The sequence below is a fragment of the Musa acuminata genome, chromosome BXJ1-10 (genome assembly GCF_036884655.1).
Source record: "Musa acuminata AAA Group cultivar baxijiao chromosome BXJ1-10, Cavendish_Baxijiao_AAA, whole genome shotgun sequence".
In the NCBI taxonomy this organism is placed as follows: Eukaryota; Viridiplantae; Streptophyta; class Magnoliopsida; order Zingiberales; family Musaceae; genus Musa; species Musa acuminata.
This window is the reverse complement of record NC_088336.1, coordinates 20,878,288-20,897,980: the sequence shown is the minus strand read 5'-3', so window position 1 is coordinate 20,897,980 and position 19,693 is coordinate 20,878,288. Positions and strand designations below refer to the sequence as shown.

General features: G+C 36.6%; 3 protein-coding genes across 7 annotated transcripts; 1 reads left to right on the top strand and 2 right to left on the bottom strand.

Moving 5' to 3' along the window:
• The first annotated feature begins 1,339 nt into the window (after positions 1-1,339).
• LOC104000372 (uncharacterized) lies at positions 1,340-6,510 on the top strand. 5 transcript variants are annotated; one of them, XR_010480377.1, is made up of 4 exons: positions 1,344-1,594; positions 2,092-2,669; positions 4,003-4,287; positions 6,377-6,509. XR_010480377.1 is itself a non-coding variant. In XM_065086332.1 (4 exons), exons 2-3 carry the CDS (start codon positions 2,268-2,270, stop codon positions 4,792-4,794), a joined length of 1,194 nt encoding a protein of 397 aa, XP_064942404.1. In that variant the 5' UTR covers positions 1,344-1,594; positions 2,092-2,267; the 3' UTR covers positions 4,795-4,825; positions 6,377-6,510. The 5 variants fall into 5 exon arrangements, 4 of the variants coding, with proteins under 4 accessions (XP_009420673.2, XP_064942404.1, XP_018674945.2 ...); XM_065086332.1 differs by having other exon boundaries at positions 4,003-4,825; positions 6,377-6,510; XM_018819400.2 differs by lacking the exon at positions 6,377-6,509 and having other exon boundaries at positions 2,092-2,120; positions 2,232-2,669; positions 4,003-5,106.
• On the bottom strand, positions 6,430-9,804 carry LOC135595437 (guanine nucleotide-binding protein subunit gamma 1-like). The gene is made up of 4 exons (XM_065086335.1): positions 9,415-9,804; positions 6,976-7,028; positions 6,843-6,887; positions 6,430-6,748 (listed from the first exon to the last, which is right to left on the bottom strand). The coding sequence occupies exons 1-4, from the start codon at positions 9,541-9,543 to the stop codon at positions 6,664-6,666; spliced, it is 312 nt and encodes a 103-aa protein (XP_064942407.1). The 5' UTR covers positions 9,544-9,804; the 3' UTR covers positions 6,430-6,663.
• Positions 9,805-11,817: 2,013 nt separating this feature from the next.
• On the bottom strand, positions 11,818-19,021 carry LOC135595435 (serine/threonine-protein kinase Nek2-like). The gene is made up of 15 exons (XM_065086331.1): positions 18,690-19,021; positions 18,286-18,412; positions 18,089-18,155; positions 17,511-17,576; positions 15,985-16,031; positions 15,868-15,913; positions 15,682-15,762; positions 15,539-15,581; positions 15,372-15,421; positions 15,206-15,287; positions 15,067-15,116; positions 13,919-13,992; positions 13,779-13,830; positions 13,192-13,650; positions 11,818-12,585 (listed from the first exon to the last, which is right to left on the bottom strand). Exons 2-15 carry the CDS (start codon positions 18,369-18,371, stop codon positions 12,004-12,006), a joined length of 1,785 nt encoding a protein of 594 aa, XP_064942403.1. The 5' UTR covers positions 18,372-18,412; positions 18,690-19,021; the 3' UTR covers positions 11,818-12,003.
• Positions 19,022-19,693: the final 672 nt, after the last annotated feature.

Genomic DNA, 19,693 nt, shown 5'->3' with positions numbered 1-19,693 from the left:
TTTAAATTATTTAGCCTAGTTAATGAGTCAGTTTGCTCACTCTGATGAAGAAGTAATAGTGTCTTGCACCAAAAGACAGTCCATTGTTCATGGAGCATTGCAGATCCCAATCTGGCACAAAGGTTGCGTTACACAAAAGAAAAAGAATTGTACCTCAAGCCATCATTAAACATGAAGTTTTATGGTACATTCATCAATTGGAACTTAATGTCCCCACCTATTCAGATGTGACATTCAAAGGTGATGATGATATGCTTTCACATGAAAATGGCTATCTATTTTGATTGTGTTGGGTTTCTCCATCTTGCATTGTTGGAATTTGAACTATTTGCAACATACATTTAACTCATGCAATTTTGTTGTTGCTTTTTGGGATTTTATTTTTGATATGGATCTTGTGGACATGGGATATCATTTCTTTTATTTCACTAGATGTAATAATACAAAAATGATGTTATGAAATTATTTATGCTATTAGGGAACTATCAAATCTTGCAAACTTTGCTTTGAGCCTTTGAACTCTGCTATTCTCTTGTCAATAAAAATGTTCAACAGGGATCAATATGAAAGCGTTTTTTCCCAAAAGATGTACTCCATGAAAAGGACATTAAATCCATTTTTTTTTCATTTTCTTGATCAAATTACGAGACAGTGATAACTTAATCCAATAAAAAAGAAATTAAATTTCTTTTCATTTATTGGTTCACTCTAAATTGTGACCAAAACAACCCATATCATTAAAAAAACAGCAATTAACATAATTAGTATTCATCCCTAAGATGATAGATATGCATTTATCTTTTAGTTATATATTACCTCTTATAATTAATTATCTTTAGCATTTCGATTCATACATTTTTAATCGTTAGCATTCTGATTCATACATTTTCAAAAGTTACGAATCTTATACTTATAAAAATATAATATTTAATCATATTTTTTCTTGTTGATTTTGTAGACGGAAATACTACACGTACTCAATGATAAATTGAAGTAAGACAACACATGCCCAATGATAAATCTTATGATATTTTCATCAACAAAATCGACGATGTGTAAAGAAATAAAATTAAATATTTTATATTTATAAGTATAAGAATTCTAATATAATATTTAAAAATATAGGATTGAGATATTAAAGATAGTTAATTATATAGATAATCTATAATTAATTTAAAATAAATAAATAAAATTATTTAATATATATATATATATATATATATAACGAAAAAAAGAGGAAACAAAATTATATTGATATATAATTTAACTATTAGATAATGACAACCTAAGATGATAAAAAGCAGGCTTTTTTTCCCCCTTTTTTGTGTTTTCTTCTGATCGTGACCAAAACTGCCCATCTCATGAACAAATAGCACGCAGTGTTTCCCAAGAATACGCGGACCCGGCTCCAAAAAGACGCATCACAATCCGTTCCCGACTGCCTTCGGTCGGTCTCCGATTGTTCTCTCCGATATTGTTCAATCTTTTTCGGGTCTTGAGCATACAAGAACGTGCAAAAGATCCGATCTTTGTGTGCCTTTTGGTTGGAATCGAGACGCTGTTCTTTTTCCCTTCTCAAAATCTTAAATTGAAGGTTGGTTTCGCGAAAAAATCGTGATTTTATTTTATTTCGCGTTTGTGATTTTTTTTTTTCGATCATTTTATGCTGGGAGCTGCTACAGATCTTTTATTGGGTGGTCTTTAAGTTTTTTGTGGTGTCTTCTTTCCTGTTGGATGGACTTGTATTGGTTTCTTGTAGTAGTTAAATGTTAGCTCACGCCCTCCTCCTCTTCTCATCCGTTTCTTGTTGGGGTCTTTTTTATGAATAGAGTTTGGTATTTCTAACTATTGATTATTTATGTGTTGTTTTGTCATCTTGCAATTGAGTTCTTCAAGAATGATTTACATCTCCTGTTCATCTCGTTGCAAGCTTCTTTTGGCTTATAAAAAAATACTTGCTTACAGCTAATTTTCATTTATTCCAAGATTCGAGTTCCAATATAGATATTTAGTAGTCAGATCTGTTGTTTTTAAAGTTTATTACGTTGATATGCTTGGACAAGTTGATTCATTTTGTGCACTTTTCATCAGGTTAGAAAAGAATCTTTCTCAAAGCATCGGTGAGCACTGTGCTTTTAACCTACATTCTGCATCTGGAAATTCCTCAGATACAAAAGGTTTGGACAGAATAATTGATTTTATTGGTTGCCACCTTTTGATTGTTGTAATAGGGTCAAGAAAGGTTAGGCATGTAGGATACCAGAATCATGAAGTTCAAAAAAGGGAATACGGTAGAGGTTTTGAGAAGAAAAGAGAAGCAGTGTAGTTCTTGGTTCCCTGCTATAATTTCATATGTACATGGATACGAGTATACTGTAAGTTATGAGCTATTTCTGACTTCCGATGAGAAGCCTGTGGTAGAAACAGTACATGAGGAAGATGTTAGGCCATGCCCACCGCCACTGAATCACAAAGCACATTGGGTTGTTGGCGACATAGCTGAGGTCCTTGATGTCTGTTCCTGGACGATTGGGAAGGTTGTCAAAGTTCTAGAAAATAATCGCGTAGTAATCAAACTCTATGATTCCATCCAACTTAAAGAACATTGTTTGTCTGATCTAAGAGTACCACAAGCTTGGCAGAGCAACAAATGGATTATGACTGACAAGGTAAAAGGCTGATGCTTTGTTTCCCATTCTCCTTTTTCATTCCCAGTTTTCTGCTTTATCTGTTATAACTGTCTCCTTGGTCCTTTTGGTATGATTTTGTTATGGTTACAGTTTTAATTTAAATGGCTACAAAGTTTTATGCTGAAATTGCTGAAAGATTCTTCTTTCATTTGTCAATTGCTATAGTTTGTTTGTGTGAGTTCAACTCTTAAGTTGTGCTGGAAAATTTATAGGATATGTTGTATTGCTTATCTTTTCTATTCTCGAGAGGCATTTAGATTAAATTATCTTCATGTCATGCTATTTATTGCTGATCATATATCCATAGCTGCCTCTCGCTTTGGTTTTCTAGCCATATTAAATCACAATGTTGTGCACAATATCCAGGACAAATGTGTAAAGAACTATCCTTATATACATTGTGTTACATTCAGCAAGGTTTGCATTTAAAATTTCATCTTTGACTTTTTTGTTGCTTGCTTGTTCATATTCACAGTACAATTTTACTTTAGTACCATAGGTATACTTTCCTGGTTCTTGTTGCTTTAATTAATCATTAGCTAGATCTTGTCAGTTCATAGTAATGCGTAATGCAGTCATTTTCTTGGTCGGTAGCTTCTTATAGATTATTTATGTGCTTGAAGCTTCCTGCTTGTATGGCACAAGAAGGTGGGGACAAAATCTTGTTTGATTGCTTAATGCTGGAAGAAAATTGAAGGCAAAACTTCATGGTGATCCTTAAAAGTATTAATCATGTCATGTATAAACATTCTTCTAGTTTGTCAAATGATAATAGTCATTAGTCAAAAGCTCTTATGTGGTGTATAACGAACGTTGATCCACTGATTGTTGCTTACTTCTAAAAGATAATGTTAATTCATGTGTGGTACGAGTGCCAATTATGGCATTGAAGAAGTTGCTGATCACTTGTATATCGGTTATTGTTAAACTGTAGTCTTTTTTGGCACCTGTTATGCTTTATGCTATTTTGTAACTTTCTGCAAGCTGCATCAGATTATGTTATGCTTAGATTTCATACTAAACATAACATTCTTTTTCTTAAATTTGATGTTATGCTTTATTCAACATGTAACTTTTTGGAGACCTCAAGAAATGTCTTGCTATACTCTTTTAAGTAGAGTCTTATATAAGTTCATCCATCACATGAGTGGAATGAACAATTCAGACAGTTATTATGAAATTATGAAAAATAATAATAATAAATGACTTGGGATTCCTTGTTTTGATGCTTCTTATGACTGCAGATGATTTACTTTTTACTATTTTTAGATGTATTTTGTAGATATCTGATTAATGGTTCTTGCCCCTTCAGCAAATTTTAGGGAAGCAATTTGGCTATGATTACATCCAACCTAACTCTGGTACTGCAAGAAATTTGGTTTGTGGTTCAAGTCAAGTCATTGGCAAACAAGGTTCAACTGGATGGAGATCTAAGCAAAAGGATGTTGGCTGCAGTTCTCCTATTAAATCTGCAAAGAGGAATCTCAACGCCCGATGTGACTTCTCACCTGTTGATTTGGTTAGGGAAAGAGGCTGGAAAAGGAAATCCAGCACAGATAGATCTCACAAGTCGACTAAAAGAGCACTGTCTAAAAAGGTAGAAGTAGTTTCTTTCTCGAAAGATAATGTTACTAAAAATTTCCTCCATGAATCCAGTAAAGACAGACTAGCTATGTGTCGTCAGATAAATGCTGATGAGGGGTATATATACAATCATGCTTTGAATTCATCTTCGATACCTTTGGCAGTTAGTGAAGACAATAATGGATGCTCTGTTGCTAGTTGTAGTGGTAAAGAGTATCCAGGTCATACTTTTCAAAACCTCAAAAAACACTCTGAGGATACTGCTTTTGATAGTTTGGGTGATGCCATGTCGTCATGTCCATTAGGAGGAGGAAAAGAGTACGAAACTGAATTTGGGGATGAATTGACTGCTAATGTCCATGAACTAGAGCTATATGCATACCAATCTACTGTGAAAGCTTTGCATGCCTCTGGTCCATTGAGTTGGGAGCAGGAATCACTACTAACAAATCTTCGTCTCTCTCTCAATATCTCTAATGAAGAACATTTGCTTCACTTGAGGCACCTATTATCTGCTTAAGTTCTTTGTTCAGCATCATATGGTTCTTAAGGTATATGTCTAACCTTCTGCAGAGCTTGTCTCGAGAATTAGAATTTACATAGTTGCGATCTATTACTAAGGAAGGAATTGATAACATTAGCCAACAAGAATGCTGGAGTTTCTTTAAAGCATTTCTTCTATTCTCATTTTGTAATATATATGTAAATTTTTCTCAATGCATTATGCACTTCTTTTTGCAATAGCTTATCATTTTCTGATTTTAAACAGAATCAATGCTGTTGTAATTATGAAATAAGAGCAATTGTGGTGCTTCTGATATTTATTTTTTCAGCTGAGTTATATTATTTGGAGGATTTTAGACTGTTTACAAGCAGTTATGTCTAGTATCTGTTGGAAAGATTAATGCTGTTTGCCACATAATTATGAAACCATAATCTTACTCCTGTGAATCTCTTATTTTGGTTAAGAATCTGAATCTTGTATATTATCTTTTACGTTTTGCAAAACTTTTGTATCATCTCTTGTAATATGGTTAAACTCGAGCTTTCTAAGTCATTGTAACAGCTGCCTTGCATACATTTGACCTCCTCAATAGCAGATTTGGGCATTTGAAATGCCTTCATTTTATTATTTGTTATGCATTCAACATCTTTTGCATACACCATCTTTGTTGTCCATGCATGATTGTTTATGGATCATTTGGTGCTTTAGAACAGTGTGGTGAAGAAAAATAAGAACAGGGCACAGTGAAAAGTGAGTTCTCAATGACTTATAAGTTCATTTTAGTATTTAAACTTTGCCAGCAAACTTTCCAAAATGTGCTGTTAGTTTGGCGACAAGAATTAAAATGGACTGCCTACACTAGAAGTCAAAGAAATGTGCTCCAAATATTATCAGACAGCATGCCCTTTATGGACAGTGACATCAACTCATGAATGTTAATCCTAATTATTGAGCAAAATTCATGTATTATCTATGTAATGCTCACTCTGTTGATGCTACATGAAGCCAGGAATCTTCTCTTTATTTTTTGAGAGAGAAACTTTTGCATCTTGTTACATCAGCATCCAGAACACATGGCCTAAACTTTGTGGCATGTTTGGGAAATTAAAGCATGAAAAACTGAACACAACAACATAGTCATGCTGCTCAGACCTCTCAAATAGTGTGTTATTGAGATTGATGCAAGCTCATTTGCCCAAAAAATGCATGCTCTGGTGATATATTATGTTGACTTACTGGTTTACCAGATGGATTCTTGCATACAGCCACCATGATATCTCAAATGGATTTAAGGCCAAACTCAGTAGACATTATTTTCAGCAACAATGCTTGGTTGTGTGGCATAAAAAAGACTACTGCATGAAAACAGATACTGATGCATCTTTAAGATTCCATAACAATTTGATGAAGTTTCTTCTAAAATGAAGCATGCCAGAATAATTCAACTCAAGAAACCAACTTTATACAATTCTAAACAGCCCAAATGAGAAATGAAAATTGCCAAAATGCTAAGTTTATTATTATTGTTATGTTTATTGTGGTAATTCATTTGGCAACACCATCACTGACTTGGAAAATCTTTGTTCTGTCAATTCAGCACCACAAAAATTGAAACCCAGGAAATATGGGTAAGGCAGACAACTCCGACACTGCAGGGAGAAATATGTGACTCTTTAAGAGGCTAAGAGTCTAGTTCGAATTGACTCGGTCCGAGATCTGAAGACAAAAATGTTACAAACACTTCTAGGAAAAATCTCTGAAACTGCAAAGTGCATAATAATGCTCAATCTCGAAACAGATTTGTATTTCCAACATATCTTCCATTGATATCGTGTCAACAGTGTAAATAACAAAAGATCATGTTACCTCCCCTTTCAATTTGAATCAGAGTATCCAGCATCTGCAACCTTGCGTATCTTGAGGTCCCTCGAACCAGCGATCCCAAGATGTGTTTGCAGGTCCTGTTGTTCTGCAGATAAAATATATATATATTGAGAGAGGGTTGGACACTACGCACTGCTTGTTTTTTCAGCATAGATACGAGAGATAGATTTGTAGATTACTCTGGGAGTAGAGGGTCTGGAATGCTCTCTACTTTGAGCAGAAATCTGCTTGGAAATCAAACTATGACATCAGTTACTAAGAAAGTAATATGATCTACACAATATTCAATTTGAATTGCATTTTCATACATACTCTTGCAATCCAGCAGACAGTTTCTCCGTTTTCTCAAGCTGTTGGAGCTCTTCCTGTTCAGAATCAATTTCAGTAAAAGGGTTAAGAAGCAGGAAAATACATTCAAGAGAAAAAGGTGCATTTCTGTGAATTTTTGGACTATTCCAATGCCGATATGAATAAAATAGGTGAATGGAGGGAGAAATAAACCATTAACAGGACCCAGGTGTTCTCACAAACTTGGAAAACTAGACGAAATCAGATTCGAACATTGGTACATTTAACACAAGCATATCGTATTCAAGTAATTTGCTTGTAACATAATTTCTAACTGGTGACGAGATGTTCTTCTACTTTATGCAAAGTTTGTGTCATTGATAGACTATAATGCCAATGTAAATTCAACATAGTAGCCTTTATCCGCCATGCATATAACTAATGACATGTAGTACTATCTATGTTACATATGTTCATGGATGGAATAGTAACCTAATCTAAAGATGCATCATAGTGATGTTTATCAATTACAACTAATGGTACTCGAGAGAATTTAACTACTAATCAAGTAAATATAATCATACTAGCAGAATTTTTGTGAAGCCATCAAGTTGATTTGCACAGAAGTAGCACATTTGGGTTTTTCGATTCCTTTATTATGGCTCAACTTAAAGATGTCTTCATAACTAACGGTTTTTCCTCGCACCGTGGACTCTGAGAGATCTATCAACTTCAAAACAGTTTGAAAAGGCAAAACCAGCATAAAAGTCTGTAACTTCATTTGTGACTGGTGCAAAATTATTTAGGTAACTTTCCAGACATCATACAAAGAAGGTGGATGCCCTCAATTTTTGTCTGTCTAGTTTAGACTAATATAAAATGGTGGCTTCCAGTGAATAGATTTTCACAACTGGAAATAAAAGAGAGAAGTAACAACTTGAGAAACAGAAGAAATATAGATAGATTTAACAGCCTTCAACCATGAAAATTGTACTCCTTTTGCAATGGCATAATCTATGCAAACAACTTACAATTAAGTCTACTCTTCTCATCAGGATATTGTACTAATAAGACATCTAGGTCTAGCACAAAACTGACCAACAAGCATAATATGATTTGAACCCTTTGGAGGAACCAATCTGCTGTCAACTGAAAAATATAAAGGTGAAACATAAAGTAACATAGCTTGAAAACTCATGCAACCAAATTTAGCCCGAACTTGACCAAATAAAAAAAAAAAAAAATTTAAATCCAAGTAAAACATATATGCATGCACTCAAGAGGTCAGGCAGTTTAGCAACCGGGTGAACAAACAGGGTTAGCTTGGTTAGAATGAATTAAGCAACCCGGAAAACACATATTTTGTCCATTTGACAGCTTAAAAGTAGTAGCAAACTTTCCAAGCAATTATTTAATTGTAAGGCACAAAGATGATTAAGAAATTTCATCATATTATGATGAACAAGTATCAAATAGATGTCAATTGTGGTGCAATATCTCACATATATAACATATGGTTTAGTTAATGATAACATTCCCTTGCCCTTTGGAATTAAATGGTGATTAATAAATAGCAACATCATGGATGTGGCTGATGCCTCAACTTTATATCTGCAATGTGCATACATTGCATCATGGACTTGAATGATTCCTCAACTATATATCTTACAAATGTATAGGTTGGTTAATTTAACTCATTCCCACATATAAGCATTTCCTTCCTTGTAATGAAGTGTAATTGAAGGATTCATTGATGTTATTTTTCTTTGGTGGAGACTACTATTGTTTGCTCATCTTCATAGATCACTCATAACATTTCATGTAAGAAAAATCTGATAAACCACATGCAACCTTCCAGTGGCACTTGTGGAACATCAAACCAAAATAATACTACTAAAAACATGAGAACTCATTTTCAAGCTCATCTTAACCAATTCTGAAGATTTTCAAGAAAAGATCCTATTCGTGTACTATTACATATTAAATGATGATTGCAATGCAGAGCAGCATTCAAATAAATCACCAAAATGTAGGTTCAGAGCTCCAATCAAACAAAACCAAATTGTCTTACCAGCACAAAATTAGAATTCTTTTCTGCATCAGTGCGTGTGTGTTTGCAGATAATCGACCGCTTTTGGTTCGAGGGTCTCAAATTTGCTAACCAAAATTGTGAACTCTAAAGCAATGATCTTGAGAAGTAAAATAGATACCATGATCAAATCTTTCCAGTGCGCTCACACAGAACCACGGGATAACATCCACAGTCACCCGATCCCAACTCCAAAAAGAACCTTTAAACGGAAAGTGGAACAAAAGGCCTCTGCAGTTATCCAAAACGCTTAAAAAAGGATAAAAATTCTGTCCTTTTAATTTTCTTCGGTATATTTCTTTTCCACTAGGGAATTGGAGGCCAAAAATAGGTAGGGAGAGAGGGAGGGAGGGAGCGAGGGAGAGGGAGTTTACTTCCAGGGATCGAGATTCTTGCTCCAATCGCTTGACCTCCGCCGAGATCCGGTGCTTCCCTCTGGTGTCCGACGGCGCAGGGGCGCTTCGACCGATTACGGGGGTCGCTTCCGCCCCGTTCGCCTGCATTCCAATCGTCAAATAGCTGATCGCACCTGTTCCTAGTCGTACAAATCCAAATGGACGCAGAAATCGAGGTCAGGAACAGGGACAGCAGCGGATCTCTAAGGGTCCACCGTGTCTCCTCCTCCTACGCCTCCCCCTTGGGCTTCACATCCCTCCATGGCATCGACGGATCGAGCAATATCTATTAGAAAGATCTCCTTTTGGCTTTTGAACGATGCGTGAAGGGCCAGCTCTCCTCGATCTTTCTCGATGCCTTCCGGAAGAACAAAAATATTGTTGCGGTGCTCGATTGGTTGACTGGTTTTGATTCGACCAGTGGCTCGCACCTCATGTGGGACCCATGTGACTCAGCACTTCGTCCCATATACGACAGGTATGTAAGACGGGTGCGCGGAAAAGACGTAGAGAAAGTATTACCCTTGAAAGAGAAATTAGAAGGCAAAGTTGCATATATGTATATACATTCAATATGTAATTGACTGATTTTTATAGATAACTTCTAATATGATTTCTATATTTATTTTTTAATTTATGTAAAAATTTAACCTAAATTAACTCAATTTTTGACATATTTTGAGCATAGTTTGTGTGAAGAATGGGAGTCATTGCACATGTATCATATTGTGAGCATTTACAGAGATGATGATGGCATGCAGAAGAATTGAAGAGGCTACATTTAACATAACCATGTGAAAATTAAGCTCATACAAATACATACATAGAAGATTCAGGACCCCTAAAAAAGGATGCTTTTATATCAGAAGAATGTGTCAGAAACTCAAAAGAGTACATCCATGCATGCATGAAGCTGCTTCACAACTTCATCTACATGAATGAATAAAACAAGATATGTGCAAAAGCATAAAGAAGAGAACAAAGGACATGGAGATAAACCCTAAGGAACTTGGCACATATGATACACCTCATACTAGCTGTGAAATCTATAGAACTGGTTGAATACCAGTAGAATTAGCTCCACTCCATGCATTTGAACTCAAAGTTCTTTGAACCACATAAAGTAGGGAATCCACAACAAGTTACAGAGAGAGGGACAAACTAGGTTTTAGGTTTACATTGTTTCAGTATCATAGGATTAGAGTTGCAGTTTGTAGGACAAATGGTTGGATAAAAGCCATTGTTCTGATGGAGGACAAATATTTTTGCAGAGGTTACATAAACAATGTTGAAGGTAACTAATGCAGCAATACAATATCCATCCCTATACAAACAAAAAAAGTAGGGTTGTAGATAAAGACTTTGGAGTGCATGTGCTCCAGGGTGGAACATTGACCTAACTGGTCAACCGCAAAACTTTGTTATCATGCAATATGCAGAGACTGGATGATGGCTGATCAAAGGTGGTGAACATTAAACACAAGACAATAAAGTCTTGGCTTTTGATTTGGCATGGACAAAACTATTGTGTATGTGCATGTTTGAATTATTTCTAAGGCTAGTGGTGTATACAAAGGTAGTCAAATCTAAAAAACTTCTTTTGACCACATGGTTGGTGCATGAGACAGTGAATGTGTGATGCAGTCCAGACAATAAGAGGTTGGGGTAACATGATCCTTAGATCATGCTGACAAAGAATTTGTCTTCTCCTAGATTGAGTCAAATAAGTTCAGATCATTTGATTTCCTTAATTGAAGATTTTGAATTACATATATATATATATATATATATATAGAGAGAGAGAGAGAGAGAGAGAGAGAGAACTAATTTAATGGCCTTATATATTTTGTTGATGTTGTTTTACTGTCTGAAAAAGAATTTTACTTGTCCAGCAAAACAGCTGCTCCACCACTGTCATCACACTATTGCACATTTGATGAGTGAGGTATTAGAACAGACAATTCACATGAACAAGAAGGGACCAAGTTACATTTTGTTTGCACACAAGCAACAAAATCTATTTTCTCAAATATGCTATATTTGAGCTCAGCTCAGTAGATCAACTTGCTATATTCTCAAACGTTAGTTAGGATGTGCAGAGACATCAGGACATGGAGACTCAGCAGGCACACTGGATTCTCATAATAAATCACAATTATATCAGGGCAAGGGCTCATGACAGCAGGCACAGTGATGACAATTATATCAGCCTGCACCATCAAAACATCTTCTTAGCTTGTACCATCTTCTCAGTTTTTACAGGTGACTCATCCTCTATTAAATCAGGAAAGGGATATCAGGATCCAAGCTCCATGGTCTCCCAAGCAACTGCACCTGAAACTTTTGAAGACTCAAGACAAAATGAACTTTGTCAACAGGAAATGATGGTAAAAAGGCCATGATAATATTGAAATCCGTAATACATGCATTGTTCGAAGAGAATCAGCAGCTAATCTCAACCTAAATTGTCAGCCTATTGAGCTAGAGCTATCTCACATCACAAAACCGATGCAGGAATTTTGAGACCTGAGTGTCAAAAGTATGGTACATGAGGGCAAAGACATGGAGTTATGGTATAGTTTCTTTAAAGCTCTTTGTTAACCAAATAGCAGTTTCTCGAGGGGAGACCTTCTCAGGACCAAATGGCTTCAATAAGACCCCTAACTCTTCATATCTCTCCTGTTGCAGCAACTGAGCACTGAATTCGAGCAATCCCTCTAAGGCCTCTGCACGCTGCTGGTAAGATGAGGTGTCAAACCTCCGTTGCCTTGATTCTGATGATCCTCGGCTTGAAGCATCTGCAGCTGTAGGATTTCGATCAGAAGAATCACTCCCATTGTCACCTTCAGTTCGGAAGATTTGGATGGTACATTTGTCTTTGGTGATGGAACGGTCTCCAGAGTTCGGAGTGGCTGAGAAAGAGCCATGAGCTGAAGAGAGCTTATGGAAAGAGAAAAGGGGATCTTCAGATGAGGCTAATGGGAACTCTGCAATTCTGTCTATTCGAGGGGAGTTGACTGACACATCAGGGGATTCCACTCGATGGAGAATGTTGAGATTGCATTTAGGACGGGTTTCAGATGTAAGCAAAGGAAGAGATGCTCTTCGAGTGGTCTGACCAGTTCTATCTGCTAGAGTTCGTGATGCAAGCTGCGTCAGAAGTATAATTAGCTGTTGTGAGTACAGTTAATAAATAAAATTGTATAACTACAAATTGTGCAATTTAAATACTAGGATGACACATTTATCCAAGAAATTTGGTCATGTGATTTAAAGCATTTCAGCTTGCAAAAACACTAAACAGATTACAGAGAGCTGATATGTAACCACAACTGCTGATAGTGAACTTAATCTAAATAGAATGAGGAAAAGAAAATCTTTCATCAAAATTGAGCAAATAACAATAAAAATGTTAAATCTTATAATTCCTAGAATAGCAACCATAAAACTCACGTTGTTACATTCCCCCATGAGAATAACATGTTAATGCAATTTATTGTTGCTAAGAGATCTTTCATGTGTGGCCATTAGAAGAAACACTACAAACATATGTGCATACTGAGGCAGTATATACAGAAAAATAAGTATTTGATTTGATGTGCATCTTCTGTGCAAAAACAGAAGTTTCTACAATCAGGATAAGAAAAGAATATTCTATATTTAAAAGCTAAAGGTGAAAATATTCTAGTAAAGAAGAATATGGTCATTATGTTTAATGATTAATAAACATATGAGCAGGAGTTTTTATGGTCATACCGGTTCACTCTTTGGTCCAGGGTGCAATGCCTTTGAGGACTCTACTTGCATCATCGGAGTTGTGAAGGTTTTAGGAGCATATCTTGGGGTCTTCAGGGTACTTGAGCGCTTCTCATGGATTCCTTTGTCAATAACACTCTCCCCAACTTGACTGCTACCAAGTGAAAGATGCTTTATTCTTTGGTTCAGATAAATGGGGAAATCTTTAATAGTCTGAGTTGAACTTAGGGAGTCCTGCTCCACAGTCTTGTTCAGATTCAAGATCCTCTCATTGCCTAAAGAATTTCTTTTCTCCCTGTTCCTGTACATGAAATTGTCTTCATCATCTTGAAATCTAATTTTTCTGATGTGATTGCTTGTAACTTGGTGGATAGGAAGCATATTCCGTGTAGGGCTAGACTTTAGATTGACTTGGAGCACATAAGGTTGAAGATGTGGATGCTTGAGTAGTTCTGCAGCCTGTTGACATGAACAGTCACATGAACTCTATTGGTCTCAAAAGTACTATGGTAATGAAACTACATACAGAATCATAAATACTAAAGAAGCTTTCAGAACTTGAATATACTGCTAATCTATGTACGTACACTTGGCCTATGTTCCGGGCTTTTTCTTAGCATGCTTCTAATAAGTCCCCTACTGCAGACAGTAATCAAGTTATCTCACGATCGCAATCCTCTGATCTAATATTTGGAAAAAGAAAAAGAAAAGAATAAACAGGGCATACAATGCACCAGAGTATGAACTTGGTAAAGGAGCCACTATGGACTTGTTAATTTTGTTTATCAAAGCCTGCATATCCTGTATAACAATAAACCATAGGTAAATCTCAAGGTAAGAGACAATGTAACAAAAAAATATAACGTAAATTGGATGATACATTTTAAAATTAAATAAAAATATCAAACAATCACCACTCATGCTTTTCAGAATTTAAATCGGACAAAACCGTCCAAGTTCATGCATTACTTTCAGCTACAGTCAGATTGATGTGGGAAATCCAGATCACCAATTAAAAAAATTTACTACATCTATCATGCAGAAAAAAAATGCAAAGTTGGGTGACTGTTGATGCAGCAAATAAAGGATGAAGGATAAGGTGGGTAGTGAAGAAATCAGATAACATGAAATGCAAAGGCTTGGAAATTTTTTTATTTTTTATAAATTTTAATTATCAAAATACTCGAAGTATATATTGCTATTAAAATTAACAGATGGAAGGGGATGATATGTTAATTTACTGTCAGGATCAAATTGAACATCCTAAAGGGTGATATAATAACATATCTTATCCGTTTAGAAAAATTTAAGCAATATTCTCGTGTATATTTAATCTGTATCCACTATCCTGGCACATATTCATAACCATATGCATCCTAAATAACATGGTACTAGCCTACTAGGTTTTCGTATCATGTCTCGAAGCAAAAAGAATTTTCCCATTGAATTTCGTAAAAGGTCAATTCAGTACATATCATTGGAAGAAGATAAATTACCTATACTGAACAAGAGAGCATGAGACTCACAACATGAAGTTTTGTCCATCTTTCTTTTTATTTGAAGAAATAAAAAATACATGCTCTTGTATGACCACTAGAAGGAATTGTCATGATGTCATCAATTGTAATATAGCTAACAAACAGGAAATAAATATTTAGCAAATAATTATTTGAGACTAAAGATTATTTACTAGAAATTTAAGAAGACAGAACAGTTTGTACAACAACAGACAAAATCAAATTGCACAACACTGTCCATGATAACAAAGTCAAAGGTTCTTTTGACATATAACTAGATCTCAAAGCCCAGTCAATACGGATGACAATATTAAAGCAATTTATTTGCAAATTGACATTCACATTTGATCAAACTTACAAAAGCTTTGAATGCAGGCTTTAAAGCAGTCATCTCGTAGATACAGCAGCCTGGATAATTAAGAAATTTATGTAAAATGCTAATTAGCTTGGGGATGCTGAAAATGGCACCTCTGTAACCCAAGCGTGTGAGACTTTACCTAGAGACCAGATATCAGACTTAGAACCATAAGGTATGTCCGCAAGAAGTTCTGGGCACATATAACAAGGAGTTCCAACAACCTGAATCAGGAACCAACAGCTCTCAGATATAAACAATGATATAAAACTTTTAAATGCATTGTTTTAAGCAGCTTTTGCACTCACAGAACATGCCAGATCATCTGAGTTTAAAATTTTAGCAAGCCCAAAGTCACCTGAAGAATGACACAGTTTTAAAATATCATGTCAGCTAAAGTTTCTTGAGTTTAAACTCATCAGTAAAATAATATTCAGCATAATGAAGATAGTAGATCAACTTAGAAGGAACTTACCAAGACGTATGCTTTGATCTCTTGTAAGAAATATGTTTGAACACTATAAAACAGCGTTGCAGCATATTCAGTAAACATAAACTTCAAATTTATTCTACTATTACATAAATAGAATACCCATTAGTATTCACAACACAACTTACCTTAACATCACGGTGAAGAATATGATTCTTATGTAAGTAATCAAGTGCCATAAGGAGCTGGACTAGCCACTTGCAAAGCTTCTGATTGCAGTTGACAGAAAAAATATTGAGGATGCATACAAACATATGCAGAAAGGAAACATTTATTTTACAGAAGTACACTAGACTGTTGTCTATATAAACAACCTCCTCAGGAAAAAGATGCCCATTGGCCTTCTTTATAACTTCAGCCCTGTGAGTCGATCTAAATGTCACCAGAAATGAATTTACAAAATATAGATTTAACTTAAAAACAGAACTTACATATCACCTCCCTCACAATAACCTATTACAATGCACACATAGCAGCCCTGAAAGAAGGCAAAATAAGCAAAGCCATCACAAGATAATAAACCACGTAGAAACACAGTAAATCATCAACATCAACACAAATATGAATATCATCCAACCAATATATTGAACTTGGAAAATAGAACTATATCAGTTGAAATTGGAAAAGGGCTATAAAAAGAAGATATATTACGCAACCACAAGCTTTAGGTTTGAATTCTCAAAATGCAGTAATAACTAGATTTCCTGGTGAGATTATCATTAAATGGTACTTTAAAACTTCAAACATCATTTTTTGTATATTTGATGGAAAAAAACAAGAATACATTACTCTAATAAATTTATCTATAAATTTATGTTTAAACATGTATAATGCAGGTGCTCCTCGAGGAGCATATACAACATCAACTGCATTATATGTCATAATTGTATCACCAATTTTTTGTTAAACAGTTCTGTCAACAGAACAAAATCTCAATTGCCTCAGGCACTACGATTATTTAGAAATAATTTTCTTTTGTCCATTTTGTGCCTTTTATGGGATTTTAGAGCCAACAAGGTTAAAGCATGAAACTGGAGAGGTGACCATAGGACCTCAGTTTTTCTCATCCAACTTCCTTGCCTAACCAATCTGCTGCATTTTTCCATGGATAAGCAAGGCAATGCGTAGGAAAAGTAGAGTCCAGTCAGATAATATGGCAGCAGCATGCAAACTCTGCCAATTTTTTTAACTTTCTTGATTGAGTAGCATGGAGTGGTCCACTTGATTGAGTAGAAGGAAGCCCAGGTGTGGCTTTGGTGCAATCAGTGGATTGGAGTCACTGAAGAAGCACTTAATTCACTCCTGTTCATTAATTAAGCATCATGAAACTTCCAAGCATATCATGATGCAAGAGTATAATCCTATGAAGGAAGCCCAGGTGTGGATTTGGTGCAATCAGCAGATTTGAGTCACTGAAGAAGCACTTGATTCACTCCTGTTCATTAATTAAGCATCATGAAACTTCCAAGCATATCATGATGCAAGAGTATAATCCTATGAAGGAAGCCCGGGTGTGGATTTGGTGCAATCAGCAGATTTGAGTCACTGAAGAAGCACTTAATTCACTCCTGTTCATTAATTAAGCATCATGAAACTTCCAAGCATATCATGATGCAAGAGTATAATCCTAGGAAGGAAGCTCAGGTGTGGATTTGGTGCAATCAGCAGATTTGAGTCACTGAAGAAGCACTTAATTCACTCCTGTTCATTAATTAAGCATCATGAAACTTCCAAGCATATCATGATGCAAGAGTATAATCCTATGAAACTAGACCGGATAGGAAACATAAATCATCCTTAGAAAATTAATTTAGCTGACATATTTTCATGGCCTCAAAGATTGCCAAATCAAATGTACTGTTTCAAGTAATGAGATATTTCTATTAAGATATGAAAAAAAATACAAAAGCAGATTCTGTGTTAACTGATCTTCCAGATGGAAGGGAAATTTACAAACCTTTTCAACCCAGGAATCTTTGTATTCCACAATAAATGGATTTCTTACTTTAGAAATAAGCTCCATCTGCAAAAAGGAGGAAGACAAATGAAGGCATGCTCACCAACTTTTCACCACTCATGTATCATCAAACTAAAGAGAAACTGCAGAATTTTCACCACACCGAAAGCATAACAAGCATTTGAAATCACCACCATCATCATCATCATCTGAGCTAAGGCCTTCTTTTTCCCATCAGATATGGGGTCAGCTATAGTGCGCAATTCTAACTCAAGTAGGGCCCACGAAAGAATTGAGTGGACTTTGTGACCAGCCATCAAGAGGTAGTCAACATATCAAAAAGTGATGTTGAATTCCCAGAAAAGCAAGATTAGGGAGAAAAGGAACTTTGCCATGATGCGAAACTGAATTGGAAAAGGAAAAAAATGTCCCATCACAGGGATTAAAGAGACTAAAACTTGGAGAATGAAGATTGTCATAATCTTTAACAGGGAAAAAGAAGCCAAAGATGAAAAATGGAAAACAAGAATCAATCAGCTGCAAATAATGCTAAACATGGATCAAGTAAAGAAGCTCACCTCCTGGTGGGCAGACCGACGGGTCCGGTCAGTCTGGCGAGCTAGACGGATCTTTTTTAAGACATACCTGCAACAACCCAATGTGGGGAAGAGTTGGACTTAACTCAGTGAATGGAGTAAATTTTGAGAAGAAAGGAGAGGAGATACAGCAAAAAAGAGCTGGAACGGTCAAAGATCGGTTCATTGGCTTTCCTCACCTTTTGTTCTCAACTTTGTGCCGCACCAGTAGAGCAGACCCAAAAGCGCCCTTCCCTATCTGCTCCAAAACCTCATACTGCTCCATTTTAGGACCCTCGCTCGCCCAACCTTTCCTCAGATACGATTCTGCACAATCCACAACATAGAAAAGATCAAACCTTTCCTTTCAACACCAAAACCAAACATTCGAGAAACCCGCAGCTCGTGCTCCACGTGTTCTTAATGAGAGAGATTTTGCTAAGAACAGAAGGTGGAAACCCAAATGCAGATCACTCTTCTTCCCTTTTTTTTCTTCTAGAAAGTATTCAAACACACCTCAAGAGGGAGAGATAGATAGGGAGTTGCCCAAACCAAAATGCATCTATAAAGGAGCAAAAAATCGTAACTTTAACAAAGGTTTTACCTTGATTTAGAACAAGGTTGCTCCGGATTCAAGCCGGAGCGATCTTGATAGAAGAAGAACGCAGAATCGGCTTGCTATGCAGCGAACTGCACTGCTTCGGAGCGGATCGTGCTAGATCTCAGTCAAGAACTCGCATTTGTAGTTGATATCCTGGAAGACCACTATCCCTACTTCTTCATCGACATCATCGTCATCGTCTTCTTCTCCTTCTTCGCCCCATCCGAGACTCGAGTTACATTGAAAAATACTAGAGAGAGACGCGGCAAAGTGGGCTTAAAAAGAGGATTCGATCGCGTACTTCGATGTCCCTCTCTCTCTCTCTCTCTCTTTCTCTCTCTGTCTGCTATGCTTCCTTTTTCTTGCCCCTTTTCTTTTCAGTGTAACAGCAGAAGACAGAGGGGTCTCTCAACAGAGGGGGTGAGTGAACAGTGTCGAGAAGTGTCGGAGAACGCCAACAACAAGACGCGCCACATGCACGTAGTCATACGGGTTCGGAATCCGACCAACCACAGGATACCACGACTTCAAACGTTACTGGGTCCCACTTTCATGGACTACGCGGCCGGTTGCGGTGGGTCTGTTTCCCTGTGTCGTGCTGTGGAGTCACGCGCACAAGCTGTTTGTGGACGGGGAAGAAAGGGCGATGACCCTCTTGCGGGTCGACACCCACGGCGTATCGCAATTTACCAATCACGTATCGCCACGTTATCCATATTAGTGGGTCCCACTTGACCTGAACCACGTGGCCTGTTCAAATTGGGTCTCTTCCGGTGTAACGTGTTGTGGCGTTCATCCTCACCAGTCTTTCTCCTACCAGCCTATATCTACCTCGAAATCTACCCGCTTCGTGATGTTCGATTATTCGTGGGTCGTAGATCAAGGCCTCGATCACAGTGCGGGTGAGAAACGGGTACCGTACTACCGGGGTACGAGGAGGCTTCCTTCATATGAGGTCTAGCACAATCCTTTTTCGTACACCTTCATCGGACACCCGTTCAAGTACC